General features: G+C 27.4%; 1 protein-coding gene and 1 non-coding gene across 3 annotated transcripts in view; one reads left to right on the top strand and one right to left on the bottom strand.

The window, feature by feature from the left end:
• Positions 1-15,080: 15,080 nt before the first annotated feature.
• Trnar-ucg (transfer RNA arginine (anticodon UCG)) lies at positions 15,081-15,153 on the bottom strand. Its single transcript has one exon. It is a non-coding gene; the product is annotated as a tRNA-Arg (tRNA).
• Positions 15,154-15,542: 389 nt separating this feature from the next.
• LOC129971310 (next to BRCA1 gene 1 protein-like) overlaps positions 15,543-20,335 on the top strand; it is a 33,017-nt gene continuing 28,224 nt past the window's right edge. The window contains exons 1-3 of one of the 2 annotated variants that reach the window (XM_056084937.1): positions 15,543-15,687; positions 18,567-18,629; positions 20,008-20,193. In XM_056084937.1, the coding sequence (XP_055940912.1) occupies positions 15,625-15,687; positions 18,567-18,629; positions 20,008-20,193 (312 nt within the window). In that variant the 5' untranslated portion in view covers positions 15,543-15,624. The remainder of the gene's footprint in view (positions 15,688-18,566; positions 18,630-20,007; positions 20,194-20,335) is intronic. The other variant, XM_056084938.1, reaches the window with a different exon arrangement.

Here is a 20,335-nt window from a genome sequence, read left to right on the forward strand (position 1 = left end):
ACCGTCAAAAACTAATGAAATAAAATCCCGGTAGGTGAACTCTAAAAATTCCTTCTGAAATCCTGACACCGTCCAACAGCAAACCGGTTGGTTGGTGGGCAGCTATTATTCCCGCTCCGATCTGCTCTATCCTTGACACAGATCAGAGATCACATGCGGCTATCGAACTCTGTGGCCTACGCAATGCCTGCGATCACGCCTGGCGAAAGTGACGCAACGATTTACCTTCTTTGAGGCTGCCGCAATCATTCAACAACCTAATTCCTGCCTCCCCCCTTTTTTGCAAAGATAGATGCACGCCTGTGGACAGATTATGTTGTCACTAAAGGGAAGAAATGGGAATAAGTTTGTTTCTTTTGTAAGTGTTCGATGGTTCGGACACATTGTAAAAAAATGGCGCCATTTTGTAATTCGAGTGGCATAGTTTATGACAGTTACTTTTTTTTTTGTTAGTGACAAATCTGAAGTTATGAAATCTTTTGGCTGCCACATGTTCTTATCAAAATATCTAAGTTTCACAAATTGAACGCAGTCGACGAATTGAATATGGTTTACGATTCAGTTGAAAGACTATGTTCGAAAAAAAGGAATTGTTCGTCAACTGGTCAGCAATATATTAAAAATTTTTGAGGTGATCTCAAAAATTCGTTTCTTGGAATTCGAAAATTAATTAATAAATTGAGATTCTTTTAACAACCAAAATTGAAAAACAAATAAATAAAGCTTCAAAATGATGCACCGTCTTGAATGGTACCTGAGAGAAGTCATCAGAGTGCTAAGGGTTAAATATTTATCCAAGTCTCACAGACTGAATATAATGGGTAATCGATTGACGAATCCATTCATAAACGATGCTCAAGTACTAAATGAATATGGTTTAAGAATCCATTGACGACTATGTTCTTAACACGAATTGCTCGTCAATGAATTAACGATATTTATGATTTCGAGAAGAACTCATAAATTTGTTTCTTGGGATACGAAAAATAATTAATAAATTAGGATTATTTTAGCTCACTAATACTAAATTGATTTTTTTTTTCTTTGATGGAAGAAAATTTAAAATTGTTTAGAAAAAAAAAAAGAATGTGTCGGTTACTTGTTAATTATTTATCTAAGTTTCACTTGCTGAATATAAGAGTAATCGATTCACGAATCCATTCATAAACGATGTTCATAACGAATTGTTTGTTAACAAGTCATTAATTTTCAAGAGAATTTCATAAATTGGTCCTTAATATCCAAAAAATTAATATTTAATAAATTATATGTTCTTAATTAAGAAATTTATAGCTAATTCGAATGTTTTTAATTCAAATTTCCAAAACATTGTAAAAAAAATGGGGAAATTTTATAATTTGAGTGGCATAGTTGATGATAGCAATTTTTTTTTTTCTTTCATTGGTGACACGTCTGAAGTTATGAAATCCTTTGGCTACCACATGTTCTTATCAAAATATCGAAGTTTTACAAATTGAATTCATTCGTCGAATTGAATATGGTTTACGAATCGGTTGAAAGATATTGTTCATAACACGAATTGTGTGTCAACCGATTAGCGCTATACTAAAGATTTTCGAGGATATATCATAAATCCATTTCTTAGAATTCGAAAATTAGAAATAAATTGAAATTCTTTTAGCTCAGAATTACTCAATTGATTCTTTTCTTTCTTTGAAACAGTTTTTTTTTTATTTCGTAAAAAAGTGTCAATTACTTGTTTTTAAATGTTTATCCAAGTTTCACAGACAATATAATGGGTAATCGATTTCGAATCCATTCATAAATGGTATTCATAACACGAATTGTTTGTTAACCAATCAACTTTGAAGAAATCTTATTAATTCGCCTTTGATATTCAAAATAATAATGTTTAGTAAATTATATGATTTTTAGCAATAAAGATTATAGCTAATTCAAGTGTTTTTAATTCATATTTCTCAGCAATTTGATTTTTTTTTCTCCAATACTTGGAGTCCAGCATAATATTGTTATATCATTTGTAGTCTTAAGTAAAAACAAGAAATTATTTTTAAAAAATAGTGTTTCTGCTTCTGAATTATTTTCTGCGTTTAAGTCGAACATGTCTTGTATGTTTTTGTTTATATGCCATCAATTTCGTGGCTGCTTATTAATTGTACAAATGCTTTATTCGAAGTGCTAAGTTTTAAGTACTTAACAAAATAATAATTTTATTAATTAAAATTGATATTACGTTTTATTTAAATTATTTGAATAACATTTTTTGAAGTAATATTGATTATTATTAAAAAATTAAATGCTTAAATAAACATTAATTATATTATTTATTAAATTCTTTTTAATATACAAAATAAATCCGTACTGCAAATTTTTAGTTTAAATTTGTTGCTTATTCTTGTTGTACTAGTTGAAATTTGGTATACAGTCTTTACACCAACTTTGATCATTTCTATCAAATGTTGAATAAATTCTTTCCGAGAAAGTCCGACTGTCCGAATATAAGTTAACATGATAACTGAAAAACGAAGAGAGCTAGATAGATAAGATTCGGTACACAGATTTAACATCTATAGTGCAGAAACATGTCAAATTTTGAGCCTAATCCAACAAAGGTTTAATTGTCTGTCGGTTTGTACTTTAAGAAACAATCAAATGCAATAATTCAAAAATGCAATGACTTAAATATACCAAATTTGGTACGCGATTTTGTGCTTACAGTTGTTGTTTTGTGACAAAGTTTGGTTTCAATCATCTGGAAAAAGCAGATCTAAATCATAAATTTGATTTTTGGATGCTATTATCCGCATGCTAGAAATTAACCGCCAAATAATTCGCCAAGGATGACAGGATAGATTCAGCAAAAATGGTAAATTCACGCAAAGAGTTAATATTTCGTAACTATTGCACGCCAGTACCATGTAAGAAGTTCTCTATCATGACAAGTTTACTAGAGGATATGCGAGAAAGTTTTGTGGTGACCACTCCTGCTGGTTTAACTTGAGGTGATCCACAAGTGGGGAGAATTATATTAAAAAATATTCTAGATCTGATTTTTTTTTTAACTATTATAATATTTAAGATTTTCCTCTCTCAACTTTCAGAATGGCCCGAATCAAATGAACTGGTCCCTTTAGTTAAGATAAAATAAAATTCTTAATAGGATGACATGTATTATTTAATGAAGGATATTCAAACTGCTTGCTTGTAACACTGTAACATGACAATATTTTAAGCTTCTTTCATATATTTATTTTATTTTATTTATTAAATTTTTACGAATGTAAAAGAATATATTTAATATCGTCTCAGTGGGCTAAAGTTTGGACAAGTATTGTAAAATATATATAAAACAAATTTTAATGATTTAATAAATTGGGAAAAGAATTGATATCGCTAAAAAACTGATTGGTTAAATTTTAAAAAAAAATTATTTTGCTTATTTATTTATATGAATTTTTAAGTAGTGTAAAAACAGCTTACCTGAAATCACATGTTTCGAAGGAAATCCGCTAAAGTTTTAACTAATTTTTATTTTAAAAATCATGTTAAAATTTTGTGAAATACTTTCTTAATGATCATCTACTACCCTTCAGATAAAAGTTGATAGCTGTGAATCAAACAACCTGTTCTGCACATTTTCATCATTATTGGCATCGAACATGTATTATGAAACAATTTGCAGATGGTATGTTAGATTGTAATAATTATCAAGTTGAAATAGTACTTTTAACTAACTTTGCCAAATAGTTCTTTTGTATTCAAATTATCTGGTCGCTTTTGCCACTGTAATTCTTTAGGGAATCAATATTAATTAAAAATAGTAGTTTTGATTGTCCAGACCAAATATTTCCCATATGTTCAACAAGACAAGAAATAAAACTAGTAACAAAAGAACTAATATTTATTAAAAACATTACTTTGGCTGGTTAATGCATAAACAGTTCATCTGTTTCACACATACAATCTTTTCCACAAGTTTATCGTTTTTCATTCATCTTGAAATTGAAAATAGTATTATGACGAAATCTTTTAGCCAACATGGCACGATTTTTTTTCCCAGCCAAGTTCACCTTGAATCTTAAGAAACCATTAATATCCTGCTTTCCTTAAAAACTTTCGACACAAAATTTATGATGACGTATCTATTTTGAAATACGCTTAGTAGATTTTGATTGGATTGATTGACCTTAGAAGATATATCAAAGCAATAAAAATAATTTTTTTATCTAATGGTGCAATAGTGTTACAGTTCTGATTGCAGTAACTTGCAGTTAGTAAAGAATATATGGACTTACTTTATCTATAATGGCCTTTTTTTATCACCATGTTCAACCTCATTTTTTCTTTGTAGGAATGAGTTAACTTAATGTTTTTATGCTATATATAATTGCCATACGTATACATTTATACTTTTATAAGGTTTAATTTATCCACAATATTAAAAATACCATTAAAGAAACATTCGAAAAAAAAAGCAAATTTAGCTAATAAAGTGAAATAATAAATAAATAAAAACAATTTATTCACAAACTTTCTTTAAATTTTTTAAAGAAAAATTATACATTTTAACAATTAAAGCAAATTTAGCTATTTAGATATTTTAACAATTACTTTATTTCTAAATCTATGGCAATATTCGATTCTAAATCTATGGCACTATGGTTCGATTCGCAATAACAGAAACGTGTTCTAAACTTAAAGAGTTTCATATTAATTACATTGCTAGGCTAATGGTAAACAAATAATGTAACCTTAACCAGATAAAACGAAATAGATACTATTGAATTAAATGAAGGAACAGACATATGTTTGATAAAAATGAGTGTACGTGTTTTGTGGCAAGTACTCTTTTTTTAATAATGATTGGAAATACAATCCTTATACATCATTAAACAGTTGAATCCAGCGTTGTTCTACTTTTTCATGCACGTAATACATAAAGCAAAAATATTATAATCGTTAAAAAATAAGATCTCGAAATTTTGATGAATTTATGCTTTAAACTTGTAGAGTCGGATAGAATTTTCATATTAGATCTATGAGTCGGTCGATCGATAACTGAATTTTAGTTGTGTCAAAATTTTCTGCATTAAAATGGGGTCTCTAATTATCTTATAAATGGTTACGAGTGATAAAAATCAATATTCTAGTTATTATTATTGTTTCTTAGCATTCTACATATTTATATAAAGAATATAAATATATATAGGTATATTGAAATTTTTGTTAAAAGTATCCAGCAAAATTAAATGCTGCTTATCCAAACAAGAATTTATTTTAAAGTATTTTTGTCTCATAAATAAGAAGCGATAGTTGTCCAATTCTTTTACAGGACTTGTAATTTGCATTTAGATTTCTCTTCTAATGAACTGCTGTCGCCCTCTTTTGACCTATTTTAAAACTATTTTGAGGTTTTTTTCTCCCGTAAATCATATTGCAGATCATCCGAATTAATATTATTTATATAGCAAAACCTATTAACTTGGAATGCTTTTATTATTTTTTTTGTGCCTTTGGAATATTTTTTTAATTCCAAGGTAGCATGTAATGGATTAAGGTTTCCTGAAATTATTTAAGAAAATGTTAGGGAATTTTTTATGTCCTCTCCCAGAAACTACACAGACAGATTTATTTAGGTATTGATGAATTTCAACACATCTGATTCTGTTTGCACTGGAGTAGCTCATTGCCTTATTTAATGCATTTGATTATAAGAAAACAAGCATTTAATCTATCATAAAAAAATCAGTGGCGATTTAGGCAGGGTGCTTTACAAGGGCTCTTTTCCCCTTCCTCTTTTAACAAATTGGAAATTTAATTCCAAATTTCAAGATATTTTTAATTTAATCAATACGTTAACACATTCATCGCTAAGGATGAATTCGATAAAAACTCCATGAAAAGACAAATATCAATTCTTTTGGCTGTTGATATTTTTTATACAATAAATGAAAAAAAGTGAAGGTATTCATCAGATATGTATTAGAAAGTTCAACCTATCTACACTGTATAAGAGACAAATTTTAGACTGCAGAAACCCGTAATTGGGAGTATCTGAAAGACGAGATATCTCGTCGGTAGCGTTGAAAGTGTTAATGATTTGTTTAGGTTATAATTTTTACTTCAGTAATTGTAAGAAATTTTGTAGGTTATTATTTTTTTGTTTTATTTATCGTGATTCATTATTGTGTGACATCGCATTTTTGCCCAGTAATTAAGAATAGTGTAATAATAAAATGAATTTAATGAAACAAGTACGAATCTGAACAAGCATGCTTGGTAAAGCGCTAATGTTATCTTAATGTGCTATAATTCATAGAATTTGTATTTCCAAAAACTTAGTTATTTAGCAATTAAGCAAAGAATTTTTTTAAAAATCAAACTGTCTGCTCCTCTTTATTCAGCTTAGCTCAGCTAGTTGTCTTGTCGGAAATCTGCCAGTGGAAAAAAGTTATAGTTGAATCAAAGAATTGCTTCAGTGTGTTTTTGGAACCTCTTAAATGATATTATAAAATACATTGTATCCGTGGGTTTAAAATTACTTTTAATTTCTACCGATATTGGACAGAACTATTGCTTCAATGTATATTTGGAACCTCTTAAATGATATTATAAAGTACTTTGTATCCCTGAGTTTAAAATAGCTTATAATTTCTACCTGTATTAGACAGAACGACTTTGAATAACTAGTGAGTCCTTTAGGGTTATTTGTGCAACTTTATTAATCGAATAAACCTTTCAACGAGGTCCCTTAGTAACAGCTACATTCCTGTCCCAGTGGGTGTCTCAAATCAAGGGTTTAGGAAATTTTTTTATTGAAATCCGAAATTAAAATCACGCATCATCAACAACAACAGAAATAAATAAATAAAAATAAAAATTAAAAAATAAAATTAAAAAACGGTTTAAAAAATTCTTTTCAGAAAATTTTGAGAATAAAACCCTTTTGGTCACTTTGACCACTGTCATAGCTCCTCCCCCAAGATTACTCCTGCAATAGTGTTTACTGCTTTTTCCCATCCACCTTCGCGTAGAATATCCTGTGCATATTAGAATGTGCATATTCAACTCAAATGTTGAATATGCACACTCTTCCCCCCAAAAAAAACTTTTAAGATTTTTCTTTTCTTCCCTCTATTCTATCCAATATTAAACTACCCCCACCTCCCCCAATATTATTTTGACCCAAGTACAAAATATCCATCGCCAAACTTAAAGACCAGTAAATGATAGTGTTTACTGCTTCAATACTCTGTATCTTCAACAATTATCTCTATTAATAATAGAGAAAGATATGTGTCCCCCGACAAAATAGACAGTTTGACCTAGAACTGCCAAATTTGACACATCTATGAAGAGTAAAAATTAGCACCCTGGAACGATTTTATTGAAATTTTGTTTAGTGAAAAGCTATACGAGATTTCAGCGTTTTTGTTCTTTTCCTATATTTCCCGAAAGTACTTTTGTATAAAACTAATTTTCACCCTGCTTTAAAATGTGAAAGTATGTCTTTTTATTTACATCAATTTAACTGTCGTGTAATGTTTTCCCCTAAATTTGCACAATTTCTAAAATTATTTTTTTGCTCAATTTTCTGTAACAGATTTTATTGATGCAAGAAAATTCAAATCAGTTTGCCTGTTTCATCAATGGCGTTGGCGTACAGTAGTTAAAAAATATTAACTTTTGGCTAGAATTTAGCATTTTTACTGAATTTATATCGTCATCCTAGGCGAATTATTTGGCGATTAACTTCTGCCATGCAGTAAATAGTATCCCAAAATCGAATTTGTGTTTTAGGCACTTTTTTACCAACCAACTGAAACAAAAATTTGACACAAAACCTACACTTGTACTCACGAAACCCTGTACAAAATTTGATATATTTAAGTCACTGCGTTTTTTGAGGTAGCGAGTTTACATGGTTCTAAAAGTACAGAACAACAGCCGGTGAATCCTTTATTGGATTTGGCTCATAATTAGATAGGAATATAGATGTTGATTCTGTCTATCGAATTTTATCTGTTTGTCTATCTTCGTTTTGTAACTATCATGTTAATTTATATTCGAGCAGCCGGACAGAGGGACTTCTCAACAGATTTTACACAAAATTTGATAGAAATCTAAAAATTTTGTGTAAAGATCTTATATCAAATTTCAACCGTCTAGATTTTTTGTGTTATCTTTGTTACAGACAGACAGAGGGACATTTTCTAAAAGTGGGCTTTTCGAACTCAGGGAAGTCTAAAACTTGGAAATTCGCCAAAATCTCGAGTTCGAATTTTTTGTCGATTATTATATTTTGTCTATACTATGTATATGAGAAAGAAAAAGATTCCGTCTATTATCAGCGTAGTTTATAAGCGATATATAAAACTGAAGTTTACATTACTAGAAAAGACAACATATACTTTTTCCAGGCACTTAAAATTTTAACCCTTTCACTACTGCTCCGGCCCAACCGGCTGCTGAAATTCTACTCTGACGGGTCGGTCTCAGTTTCAAACGAGGGGTGCAGGATGTAAAGTAAAGACATCCTTGATGATATCTCGTTTTACATCCTACAGCTCTAGTTTGAAACAGAAACCGCCCCGACAGAATAGAATTTGTTCAGCCAATTGGGCCGGATCAGTAGTGAAAGGGTTAAAGACAATTCAATACCATAGACCTTGACTCCCTAAGAAAGGTTCATACGCACATTTAAATGAATAGGTATAAAACTATTAAAATAACATGGCTTTAATGTTTATTGTAATTTGATATTTAAAAAACGTTGTTAAGGGATTCATAAACATCACGTTCATATCTAAGAGATTTTATTAAAATTGAAGCACAATCAGCAGTTAATCGTCAAAGTCGGCTATTAACCAAACTTTTCTCTCTTTTTGACAGTTATGTTGTGAAGCTGATAATAACTGATTGTGCTTTCGCAGGTATTCTGCCGATCATACCATAGTTCAGATTGAATTTCCTTTCAGTTTTAGGATTTACTGTATTTATATTTTCTTCGAGGTGAAATATTTTAGACCAAAACAATTTTACTTGTCTATATCGAGAAATAAATTCAAATATCTTATCAGAAATATAATAACATGCAAATGTATTTGGCTTGATTGCATAAACTGTTACTTTCAGTGTGTAATAATTTTCACATCACGTAATTTACAGAAAAGATGTCAGCCTAAAAAAAATCCTCATGGCAAATAAAGAAATTTTAAAATTCTGCTTTCAAGTAATGCAAGCAGGAAGCATTTAAAAAAATTAATTTTTAATATTGGCGAAAGCTCACAAGCGAAGGATTTAATGAAAAAGTAAAAGTGGCCAGTATTTCATTTCAACAATAAAAAATATTGTTACAAATTCTGTTTAAAATTAACTTTGCAAAAATTATCAAAATTAATGAAAAAGGCATGGAAATAAAATGTTCCACTAAAAAGCAAAATTTTAAATTTTAAAATGGCCTAAAATGGTTTTGAGGTATAATATATTGAAGTAATTGAGGAAAAAAAAGTTAAAATGTCGATTAATTTTCAATTATTTAAAATATTTTTACAATTTCAATAAACATCTTCTTAGTGAATTCAAAGAAGATATTTGTGCACCATATTTGCTAACGCTGCAAACCAACCGCCATATTTGCTACTCTGCAAAATACAGGGTGTTTATAAAGTCCCGGACCCATTTTGATGTTTAATAACTCATAAAATAATGAAGATATAAACAAACTTATGGCATTTATCGATGGAATAACTCATATATTTTCCTTTTCAGGTTTGAATATTTTTACTTTTGTAAATATTGTCTGCGTGTGTGGTTAATTTCAGATAATTTCCTTTTCCAGTCTAAATATCTGTACTTTTCTAAATATCGTCTGCTTATTAATTGCATTTTTCTCTCTTTTGGCTTTGGCAACTATTGCAATGTTATGTTTACTTTTGATGTGTCTGTTCTATGTAGTACTTTTGTATGTGATGTTTTATTCGAGTGGATATTAAGGAGAATGCATACACCACAAGAGAAAGCATAGATTTTATGGTGGTTCATAGAAACGAAATCGATAGTGCAAGCACAGAGAAATTTCAGAATTTACCAAAAAGATCCTCCAACGTTTTCATTAGGAGAGTGTCAAACATTGATGACCTAAAAGCCAGAATTACAACCGCAATAGGCTCTGTGGATGCCGACATGCTTGCCGCTACCTGGCGTGAAATTGACTATCGACTTGATATTCTCCGTGCGACGAAGGGGGCACACGTGGGGGTTCATTGACAGGGGTCATGAAACTTTTTGAGTCTATTTAACCATTTATGTTATTAATTTTAATCTATCTTTATTACTTTATGAGTTATTAAACATCAAAATGGGTCCGGGACTAAATAAACACCCTGTATTTTGAACGATTTTTGAATCACTTACAGTTTATTGATAATATGCCATTCTAAAAACATCAGTGAAAGCTGTCTCCCTACAATTTCCTCGTCTACTTTAAAATAAAGGTGTTATCCCCTCCCTTTCCAATTAAAACTGTAACCATTGGGCAAGGCCATTTATTTTCAAAGTCCCACACTAAGGGGTTTCGGTTTCATTATACATATATTTTAGAAAACTGAATATGCATTATGGACCACTTTTTGTTTACCGATTGAGATTATAATTTAACTTAGAAATACAATTTTAATCAAAAAATCACATTCCAAATTTTATTTATTTCAAGTGTTGTGTTTTTTATTTCGATTGCATACATGCGAAAATAAAAACAGACTAGCGATTTACCACTATCAGTCTATATTTTCGCATGCATACAATGGTGGATCCGATGATAAATTTGATTCAAGATCTGACACGGATCTATACTATAGTTGTGAAATCTGGTACATTTTTTTATCCCTCTAGCTTTTTATATTCAGCCAGTCACAATCATCCTTGTTTGTGTGGCTTAGTTCTGTGGTAACGGGGTGACTGGCTGTAATTTTTTTTAAAAAACTCTTTAAATTTGTATCTTTTCGTGGTGCTCATTTTTACTCGGGTTTCCAGACAGACATAATTCCTGTGAATGGATTTCGTTCTAAATTTGATGAAGGTATTCATATTTTGGAATAAAGGGCCCATACGAAATTTCATCTACTTAGCTGAAAGTAATTTTTAGTTACAGTAGACTCCCGATTATCCGCGGGCGTGTTATCCGCACCTGCCGCACTAAGTTTTTTTTTTTTTTTTTTGCTTCCAAGCAAAGAGAAAATGCTTCCAAATCAAGAAGCAAACACAAATGACTGATTTCTTCAAAAAGGTGTATTTTTACAGTTATGCTTTTATAATTACATAATACATTACAGTATTAAAACAGTACATATGTATTCATTTTTCTGTGTATCCTTGACGCCTCTCGTAAGTACAAAGCACTTTTCTGTTTTCATTAACAAGATGCATTTGAGGTTAGTTTTGTGTGATATACTAAAATATTAAGCGTTAGTTAAACATTTCCAGCTGTTTATTTTACGTTTTATTGTACATAAAACGAGTTTTCAAAGTTGGAATGACTGTTTTCTCTTTTGCTATACCCGTTTTTAGCTTTTTTCGGATTATCCGCGATTTTTGTTATCCGAGGCGGGCGCGCCACCCAATTCCGCGGATAATCGGGAGTGTATTGTATCTTGTTCATGGGCAGACAGAAATAATTCAATAATGTTATTTCCAAACTCAGGGAGGACCGAAATTTGAAGATTCATCAAAATCCTGAGTGTACATTTTTTAACATTCATCATTTTTTAACATTTCATTATATGAGAAAGAAAAAAAAAAACAGTTTCAATGATTGGTAATAAGATAAGATAGACAACCAGCATCTAACATAAATACAATTCTGTCGGTATTATAGAATTCAATCACTGGTGAATGGTGATTGGGTGTACATTATATAAAGATTTCAACATTCAATAGTTTGACTAATTTTATTTTGTTAGAACGCAGGTGCATGAGATAAGTCAAGTTATGATAATGATAAGAAACATTCATATTTTAATCGCACTTTAAAACCAGCATTTTATCTCTGTAATCATGATAATGAATGCGTTGTTTCTTCATATTTCCAAATGTAACATTAAACTACTTTATTCAGATTTTTCTGTAATATTCTAGATTGTAGAACATTAAGGTATGTATCATATATTTTGTTTTATAAAATTGAATTTTGAATAATCTTTTGTTTGGAAAATCATATTTTTAACTAAGCATATTGAGGAATATACTGATAAAGCATATTGTGCTCAAAGGAATATAGTGGTTTGTTTATATTTGAAGAAAATTTTATATATATCACGTTTTTAGAGCTATATTCACTATGCCCAAACAACAATCTTCCTCCCCCACCCGAAAATTATATTATTAAAAACCTTGATTTAATGATTATTTATAATTAAAATTATATTATTTAAAAATACATTATTATTTCAAAAAATTATAGAAAGTTGTTAAAAAATTTCTTTCTAAATAATTATGTTCTCCAAGAAGTACTGGATAGAGATTCTGGTTTACTTAATAAGAATACGCATTTTAATAAAGCATTTTGGTGTTCCACTTAATTTTTGTTTGAAACTCAATAGGAGTTTGAAATGTTCAAAAGAATTCTTCGCATTTCTGAATAGGCTATTGGTATTGTTTACAGTAATAAATTTCGCATAATCAATAGGAACGTACTTAAGTAGGTTTTACAGATAATACAACTGACGATCACATGATTATTTATTTTGTTTAAATTAAAACTGCCTTCTTATATCTATTGTTGCTACGTTAAGATGTCGTCGAAGCGTAAGTAACGGGTTTTGATCAAATGTCAAAAATATTTAGTTTAAAATTTAAATTTTCTATGTATCTATTTTTATAATGTTAAAATAAATCAATATAATCGAAAATCCGCTTGCGTAACATTCCCGATAAGATAGCGAATGATAAAAATCTTTATGCACAAATTTTCTTTTGAATTTGCATTTTATTGGTTAAAAATTTGAATGTCTTTTAAAATTTGTCATAGGTTTTTCTGATTAATAAAATATGAGAAAACTAATGAGTATCTATGATGACATTCGGTAGATTTCTGATAAACTTATTTTATTTTTCCCAATTCCGAAAAGTGAAAAACAGGGAAGTAGCGCCATCTAGGATGAAAGTTTTGTTTTAAATTTGGTATATCGTAAACGAAAACATAATATTGATTCGTCACTTTCCATTTTATCTACCCCCCCTTTTTTTAAATAGACTTTCCTTATCTATTTTATGGATATTCGTAATGTAAGAATTGGATAACTTACTATGATTTTTCTTTCTTTCTTTTTTTTTTGTAGTAAAAATTTCAACAATAAAGAAATTCTTTTTAAAGTATTAATGATGACGTAAAAAAAAAGGCACGAATAACATTGATAATTTTTAAAATATAAGTTGGGCCTCAAATTCGAAAATTCGCTACACCTGGAAAAATAAGTATTTTCAAAGTATACTTATATAACTGAAGCTAAGAATTTTTTCATTTACTTATCATTTTATAATTTACAAAAAGTGGGGTGAATTTATTTAACCATTTTTAAAAACTTTATTCTCATATGTTAAAATATAAAATTATTTTCGATTAAAATCTGTTTTTGAAACCTAGCTTTGAATAAGAAGATTAAATCATGCACTAAAAGCAATTACCGATTTTTACAATTAGCTGTTTGGGATAAAACGAAAGAAGAAATTTTCAATTCATATATGTATATTTATTTATTTTTTGTAGTTAATAAAAATTTTTTACTGTTTTTTTATTATCGATTTTGAAGGACTATTAATTAATTTTTGTGGATTATTTTTTCAGACAGATTTTAAAGCCGCGACAGAAATTACTGCTTTGAGGCAGCAGTTGTCTGCAATTTTGTAAATATTTCTCAACTACTTCGAAAAAAGCATTCATTTCATTGTAATCTATCTTTAAACAGATTACTTAAAGTTTATTTCTGAAGATGATACAATAAAAACATTTAGGACAAAAAAAAAAAAAAAAATGGCTGAAAATGATAAAAGATAATTCATCGAATTTTTACAATGTATACTAATAATACTATTTATCTTTTGATAGGTATGGTAATTATAAAATAAAATAAAAAGGGAGAGATATAAAAAATTTTTTTTGATAATAACTGAACATCATGTCATTTAATTATATAAAAGGTAAATTTCATTTTATAAATTCAAGACCTGATTATATCATTATTAGAACTATTTTGTTGCGAAGTAAGCCAGTTCGATGTCGATATATGTGGACAATTATTGTCTCTTTTTCCCATATCTGTGCAATCGAAAACTGAGAGAACTTATCAATTTTTTTTAGCTTATATTATATTTTAATTGAGTATTTGTCCTTGTAAATAAAGTTACAAATATAAACACGGCAGACATTTTTCTCAACATTTAACAATAGGCGCGCATGTACTCGAAGAATAATATATGCATATATTTTCATATTATAATTTAAAGATGCTCTGTATATCCATAATTCTACAGTTTTATGCTCCAATCAAGTACTAATTTTTATTCAAACTTTTACTTTTCATGTCTGTTTGTTTCAAAATGTAATATATATATAAACAAATTAAGCTCATTCCATAAAACTAAAATTTATCCAAGAAATTAAATTCATTATTTTCAACTTTTTTTTTCACTATTGATTAACTAAGTGGAGTTAAATAAGATTGTAATTATAATAATAGTAAATAACCGATCAATTTTATATTATTGAAACATTTAGTATACTTTTATAAAAAATTCATTTAAAAATATATTTTAAATTTATGGAATATTCCTCATTTAAATTTCAGACTTTTGGTTAGTAATAATTTTTAAAAGTGTAAAGTTGAAAACTTTTGAATAAATTATCCCTTTTATAGAAGTGACAAAATTTTTAATTTTCTCTCATAAGACGAGAACAAAACTATTTCTGAAAGAAAAAAAGTTATATAAAAAAAAAGTTTTGTGGAAATTAGTTTGCAGTATTCGAAATGTATGAATGTGTAATTTAAAATTTATTTTACAAACGATAAAACAGAGACACAAATTAAAAATAAAGCACCGAACGTCCGTGACAGGACTCGAACCTGCAATCTTCTGATTCGAAGTCAGACGCCTTATCCATTAGGCCACACGGACTTGTTATAATAAGAACAATTTTTTATTAAATAAAAGTTTTCCTGGATAATTTTTTTTGTTCGTATAATTATAGTTATCTTAAACTATTAAAATTCACTTAGAAGTTTTTATAATATGATGCAAAACGATACTACTATCCTTTCCTCGCCATCACTAAATTAATTCTTATCAAAATTATCTGTTTGCAAATAATATTTCTGTATTTTGATCATGATAGTTCACTTTAAACCATAAACTTATAAAGTTTGTATCAAAAAAAGAAAATCAAAGAATCGACTTTACTTTAGTCCCGAAAAAAAAAATCTTTAAAAAAGTTCTTGACATGCGTTGAAAGAATGCGCATGATCTTGTTGTTTCCAAGGCTAACTACTTTTTCAAATCTGGCAACAAGTTAGTTTTGTTTTGCAACAGTATCTTAATAAATATTACAGCGTCTGTCCATGTCGAATTCATAAAATTCTTGTTTTCAAAATGCGGATAACAGCTAACATCATTGATGAAGAGCCTTATATGTTTACATTGCCACCATCAGAGGTAATGTTAGATTTCTGTTTCCCTATTTTTAAATGCATTTTTCTGTTCAAATTACGAAAGTATTTTCTTAACTGAGGTCTGCTCTCCAGTTAGGTAAGAAACGAAACATGTCAAGGCTTTTCTAATAAACTGCAATATTTCTTTGTTCAGTACATTTTAATTCGTGTCTTTTAAGATGGAATTAATTTAAATTCTTATAAATTTGTTTCCTGAAATTGCATTATTGATTTAGTTATGCGATTTCAGTTTTCGTTTTCATGATCGTTTTCTAGTTAAAAATTTTTTTGAGTCAAACATACTTTAACAAGAGGATACCTATGTTAACACTTTTTAGCTTTTTCAAAAAGTTATGCTTTTTATCATATATGCAATTATTTTTATTTAATTTTTAAAATTTTTGTTCAGATTTCTTTTGTGCGTCTTATAATTTAAGTCAATAAGTGACGTGTTGATCAGTTTATTAATCCGTTGGACACTATTATAGTACTTGTTTAGAACTTTTACATTAAACATTTTTAATTATTTTCTCCAATAAATCGTATCTATGAAAATTCATTATAGTTTAGGGGAAAGTTGAGAGTAATGGGACAGTTGCCTTTATGTTTAAATCAAAGATTAGAATTAATTTTTATTTTCTCTATTAGATAAAGTAGCTATAGCTCCTTGTTTTATCGTTTAATTGTTACAGCAGCTATAATATTATTAGTGTTTATAACAGCCTCAGAAGTAAATACAAATTCGTATTTTTTCAGTGGTTTTTTTTTTGTCTTATTATTTGTAAAATAAAACTATTTTAAATGTATAATAAACTATATAATAAATGTATATAACTAAAGATATAGTGTTTACAAATTAACAGTCAAATTAAGCTTAAATGTAGCATGTGTTATGTGATATGCATTATAAAAGAAATTTCTGCTGAGGGAGGAATGGGGCAGGCTTGATGACATTTCAGTACATTTTCTAAATATGCTAATGATTAAAGATTTTAATTTTTTAAATTTTGTTTCATAAAATGAGTGGCTTGGTTGTTACAATACAAAGTAAGTTGATGATTTTACATTTATTAAAATATATGAATTAGTTTACATTATTAATAATATATATATTAAATAAAATAAAGCAATAATGTACAACAACAAAAAATCTGAGCTTCCATTAACCAAAACAGAAAGCATAAAATAAAATTCCACTTTTTTTTTCAAAAATTTAATCAAGAGCACCAGTTTATCTAAATGTAATTTGTTGATAATTGTACCATATAAAGTATGAATACATATTGTAGATCATTCTGTATCATTTCATATAAAAAAAAAATTATTTTCTACTGGAAATCATGTTCACTACTTAAGTTCAGTTAAGGGAAATTCTACTCTAAATATAATAAAGTTATAAGCCATATAATAAGCATTAAGCAATAAAAAAAAAAGAAGAAAAATTATGAAATTTATTTATTAAAGCTTTTGTTACTCCAAATTAAAAAGAATTACTAAGTTTATATTTTCTATATAAAAATGTCACAAATATGAAAGCAAAAGTATGCATCAAAAGAAAAATATATTAAATAATAACTTATTGTAATCAGTGGAAATGGTCATGAAAAAGTTTTCAAGATGTGGCAGCAGCAGTGAAGATTTCAAAATTAGCTCTTGTTTGGCACGTTCAAAACCATAAATCATTCAATGAATAGGATATCAAAACACAATATTTATTAATTTTAATTTTTTTCATACATTGTCCCATTCCTACCTTAAATGTGTTCTACACGTCCCTCATATGAGGCAGGGGTTAGACAAAAATATTACAATTTCTAATTATGCAAATAAAAACTCATTGTTTGTATTTTGCTGTTCTTTTATTTTTTTAAAATAAAATAAAAAATATACTGTTAGATTTTTTAAAACTGCATTCTTTTATTCTCTAAACTAGTGAATTAAAAAAAAATTGTGGAATCTGTCCCATTCCTTCTAACTTTCTTCTACTGTTTCATTGCTAATGTAATTTTAATTTTTTTCAATTTCATTTTTTTGTACAAAATAAATATTTATTTTAAATAATTTTAATATTTAGGCAGATATATTAAAATTTAATGATAGAAATTCAACTAAAACATTCTGTATTATGATAATAGTCCAAATGGAGATATTAATGGACATCATGTTTATGTATGCTTGCCATAAATTTGTAGAATAAAAATTATGTGATTTTTTAAATCATACTTTTATAATTGCTTTTTTTTTTTGTATTTAGACTATAAAATAAATTTAGAATATTTTAACTTTATTTCTATCATTTATTAAGCAAAGTTTTATTTGTAAATCAATGCATCAAAATATTATTTTATAAGTATTAAAGTATTTTATTGTAACAGAGGCATTCTTGTAAAACTAAAAATATCCTTTTATTTCATTAGACTCTCTCTCTCTCTCTCTCTCTTTTTTTTTTTTTTTACAATGATGCATTTTTTGTAATAATTTAAATTTTTGTGATGCACATTTTTAATAAAGAAAAACTGGATAGTATTATTACTATAATTATTAGTTCTTGATAGAGAATATTAAAATACAATTTCTTATTCATTTTTGTCTACTATTTATTTTATAAGTTTTTATTTGGATTGTACAAAATAGAAATTTATTATTGTCAACATTATGTTTATATGTTGTACTATTGATAAATTTATTACAATTAAAACACATTGCAAACTGGGTATTTTATAGTGAATGATTAGTTTGCAATAGCAATTAGCATTTTTATATTTTAAAAAATCTTCATTTCATTTTTAAACAACATATAAAATAAATATATTTCAACTGATTTTTATATTGATGACTGCTTTTATTTATATATTATTTTAACTTGAAAATTTTTATTTGCAGGATCATTCAAGGCGAGAAGAAAGAAAGCAACGAAAAACAGATTCAAATTGGTTCTTCAAAAATGTAAGCATTTTATTTATTTTTTTTTAAAATTCTGACAATTAATTAGTAATATGCTTTGAGTATTAGTAATTTAAAATTTCCTACGTTCTAAAATGAAACTTAAAAACAAATGAAAAATAACAAAAGAAAAAAAATTATAACAAGTTACACAAATTGTGTATCATATGCAGATTTTATCAGTCATCTGACATATATTAATTTTTAAATCATTCATCTTTTGCAAGAGTGATTTAAAAAAAAAATTGCTATTTTTTAATATAACTTATGACAGTGTAATTAATTTAATAATTAAATTTTTAGTAATTTTAAGTATTATTAATAAAAATTTTAACTATATCTATTTCTTCTTCTAATCCTTAATAATCTTTTATGAGTCACTCTTAAAATTTTATGTATGACAACATTTATTATATTCATGTCTGGTTGTTTTGCATATTAATAGTTTTAAAGATTTTTTTTTTTTTTTTACTGTTTTGTAAATTGATAATTTTTATTTTAGTGAAAAAAAAAATCAGGTATCATTTTAGTTATTAAAATTTTGCTGTATAATTCTGTGAATTACCTTTATGTGATAATAAAATGCTGAATTCTATTTTTTTTTTTCGTTAAAATTTTATAAATATTTTTAGTAAATTTTGAGTTTTTATATAAAAAAAAGGTGGAAAAATTAATTTCTTTGAAAAGACTAAATGGATATGCTATGTAAAATTATAATTTTCTGCAAAGTCAAATATAACTCTAAAATTTTTAGATGAATTTCAAATTTTACCAAGCCAGAATATCACTGAAAATACTGTTTTATTGATTTGCTGGTTTCTTATAGAATTTTTTTCCATATCTTCTTAAACATGTTACTAATACTATGATGCATAGGAAATATATGAAATATGTAAATTAATTAATTTTAATGCCATAAAGAGTTACACCGAAATATATTTAAAAACTATCTAAATGATGATTTAAATATTATTTGGCTTGAAATATTTAAAATTATTGTCTTCTTGCTATTCAATAAAAATGATAATTCTTACAGAAAAATATTAATATATGATAACTTTAATTAAAAAATTTTTAAATCTCTTATTAAAAAAAATTATTCTGCTGTTTGCTTACTATTCGTTATACATTGCTTTTAAGTGTTAGATATTTTAAATAGATTTATGAAAAATTGAAGATATTAATTATTTATAAGCTTTTTTTAAACTTATATTCATGTAATTAAATCATTAGATATTTTGATTATTGTGCTACCTTAGAATAAATAGCTAAATTTTTGTAGTTCTTTTAAACTTAAAGAGAAGAAAAAAGATTAATGATTGTTGATGAAAACTTCATTTTCTGAATGTGAATTACAAATGACAACTATAATATCTTTAAGTTTCAGCTTCCTGGTAAACCAGACAGAAGGAACTCTGGGCTAAATGAAAAATCTGAGCCAAGAATTGCCAGCCCATGGGATCCAAATTACTGCCCAAGAATTAAAGAAGTGACAAAGAAATTTAGAAATTTGCATCTCTCTGATGCTCTGACCCTATGTGAAAATTACCATACATTCTTTGATTCTGTGAGTACTAAATTAACTTTTTTTAAATGAATATTTTTAAAGTATTGTGGCTTTTTTTACAAATACAAAATAATTCTAAATCAAAATATTGTAGTTTCAAACTATACATTTCTTTTCCTCTGTTCATGAGTTTAAAGTGCTT

This window comes from Argiope bruennichi, chromosome 6 (assembly GCF_947563725.1).
Source record: "Argiope bruennichi chromosome 6, qqArgBrue1.1, whole genome shotgun sequence".
Lineage (NCBI taxonomy): Eukaryota > Metazoa > Arthropoda > Arachnida > Araneae > Araneidae > Argiope > Argiope bruennichi.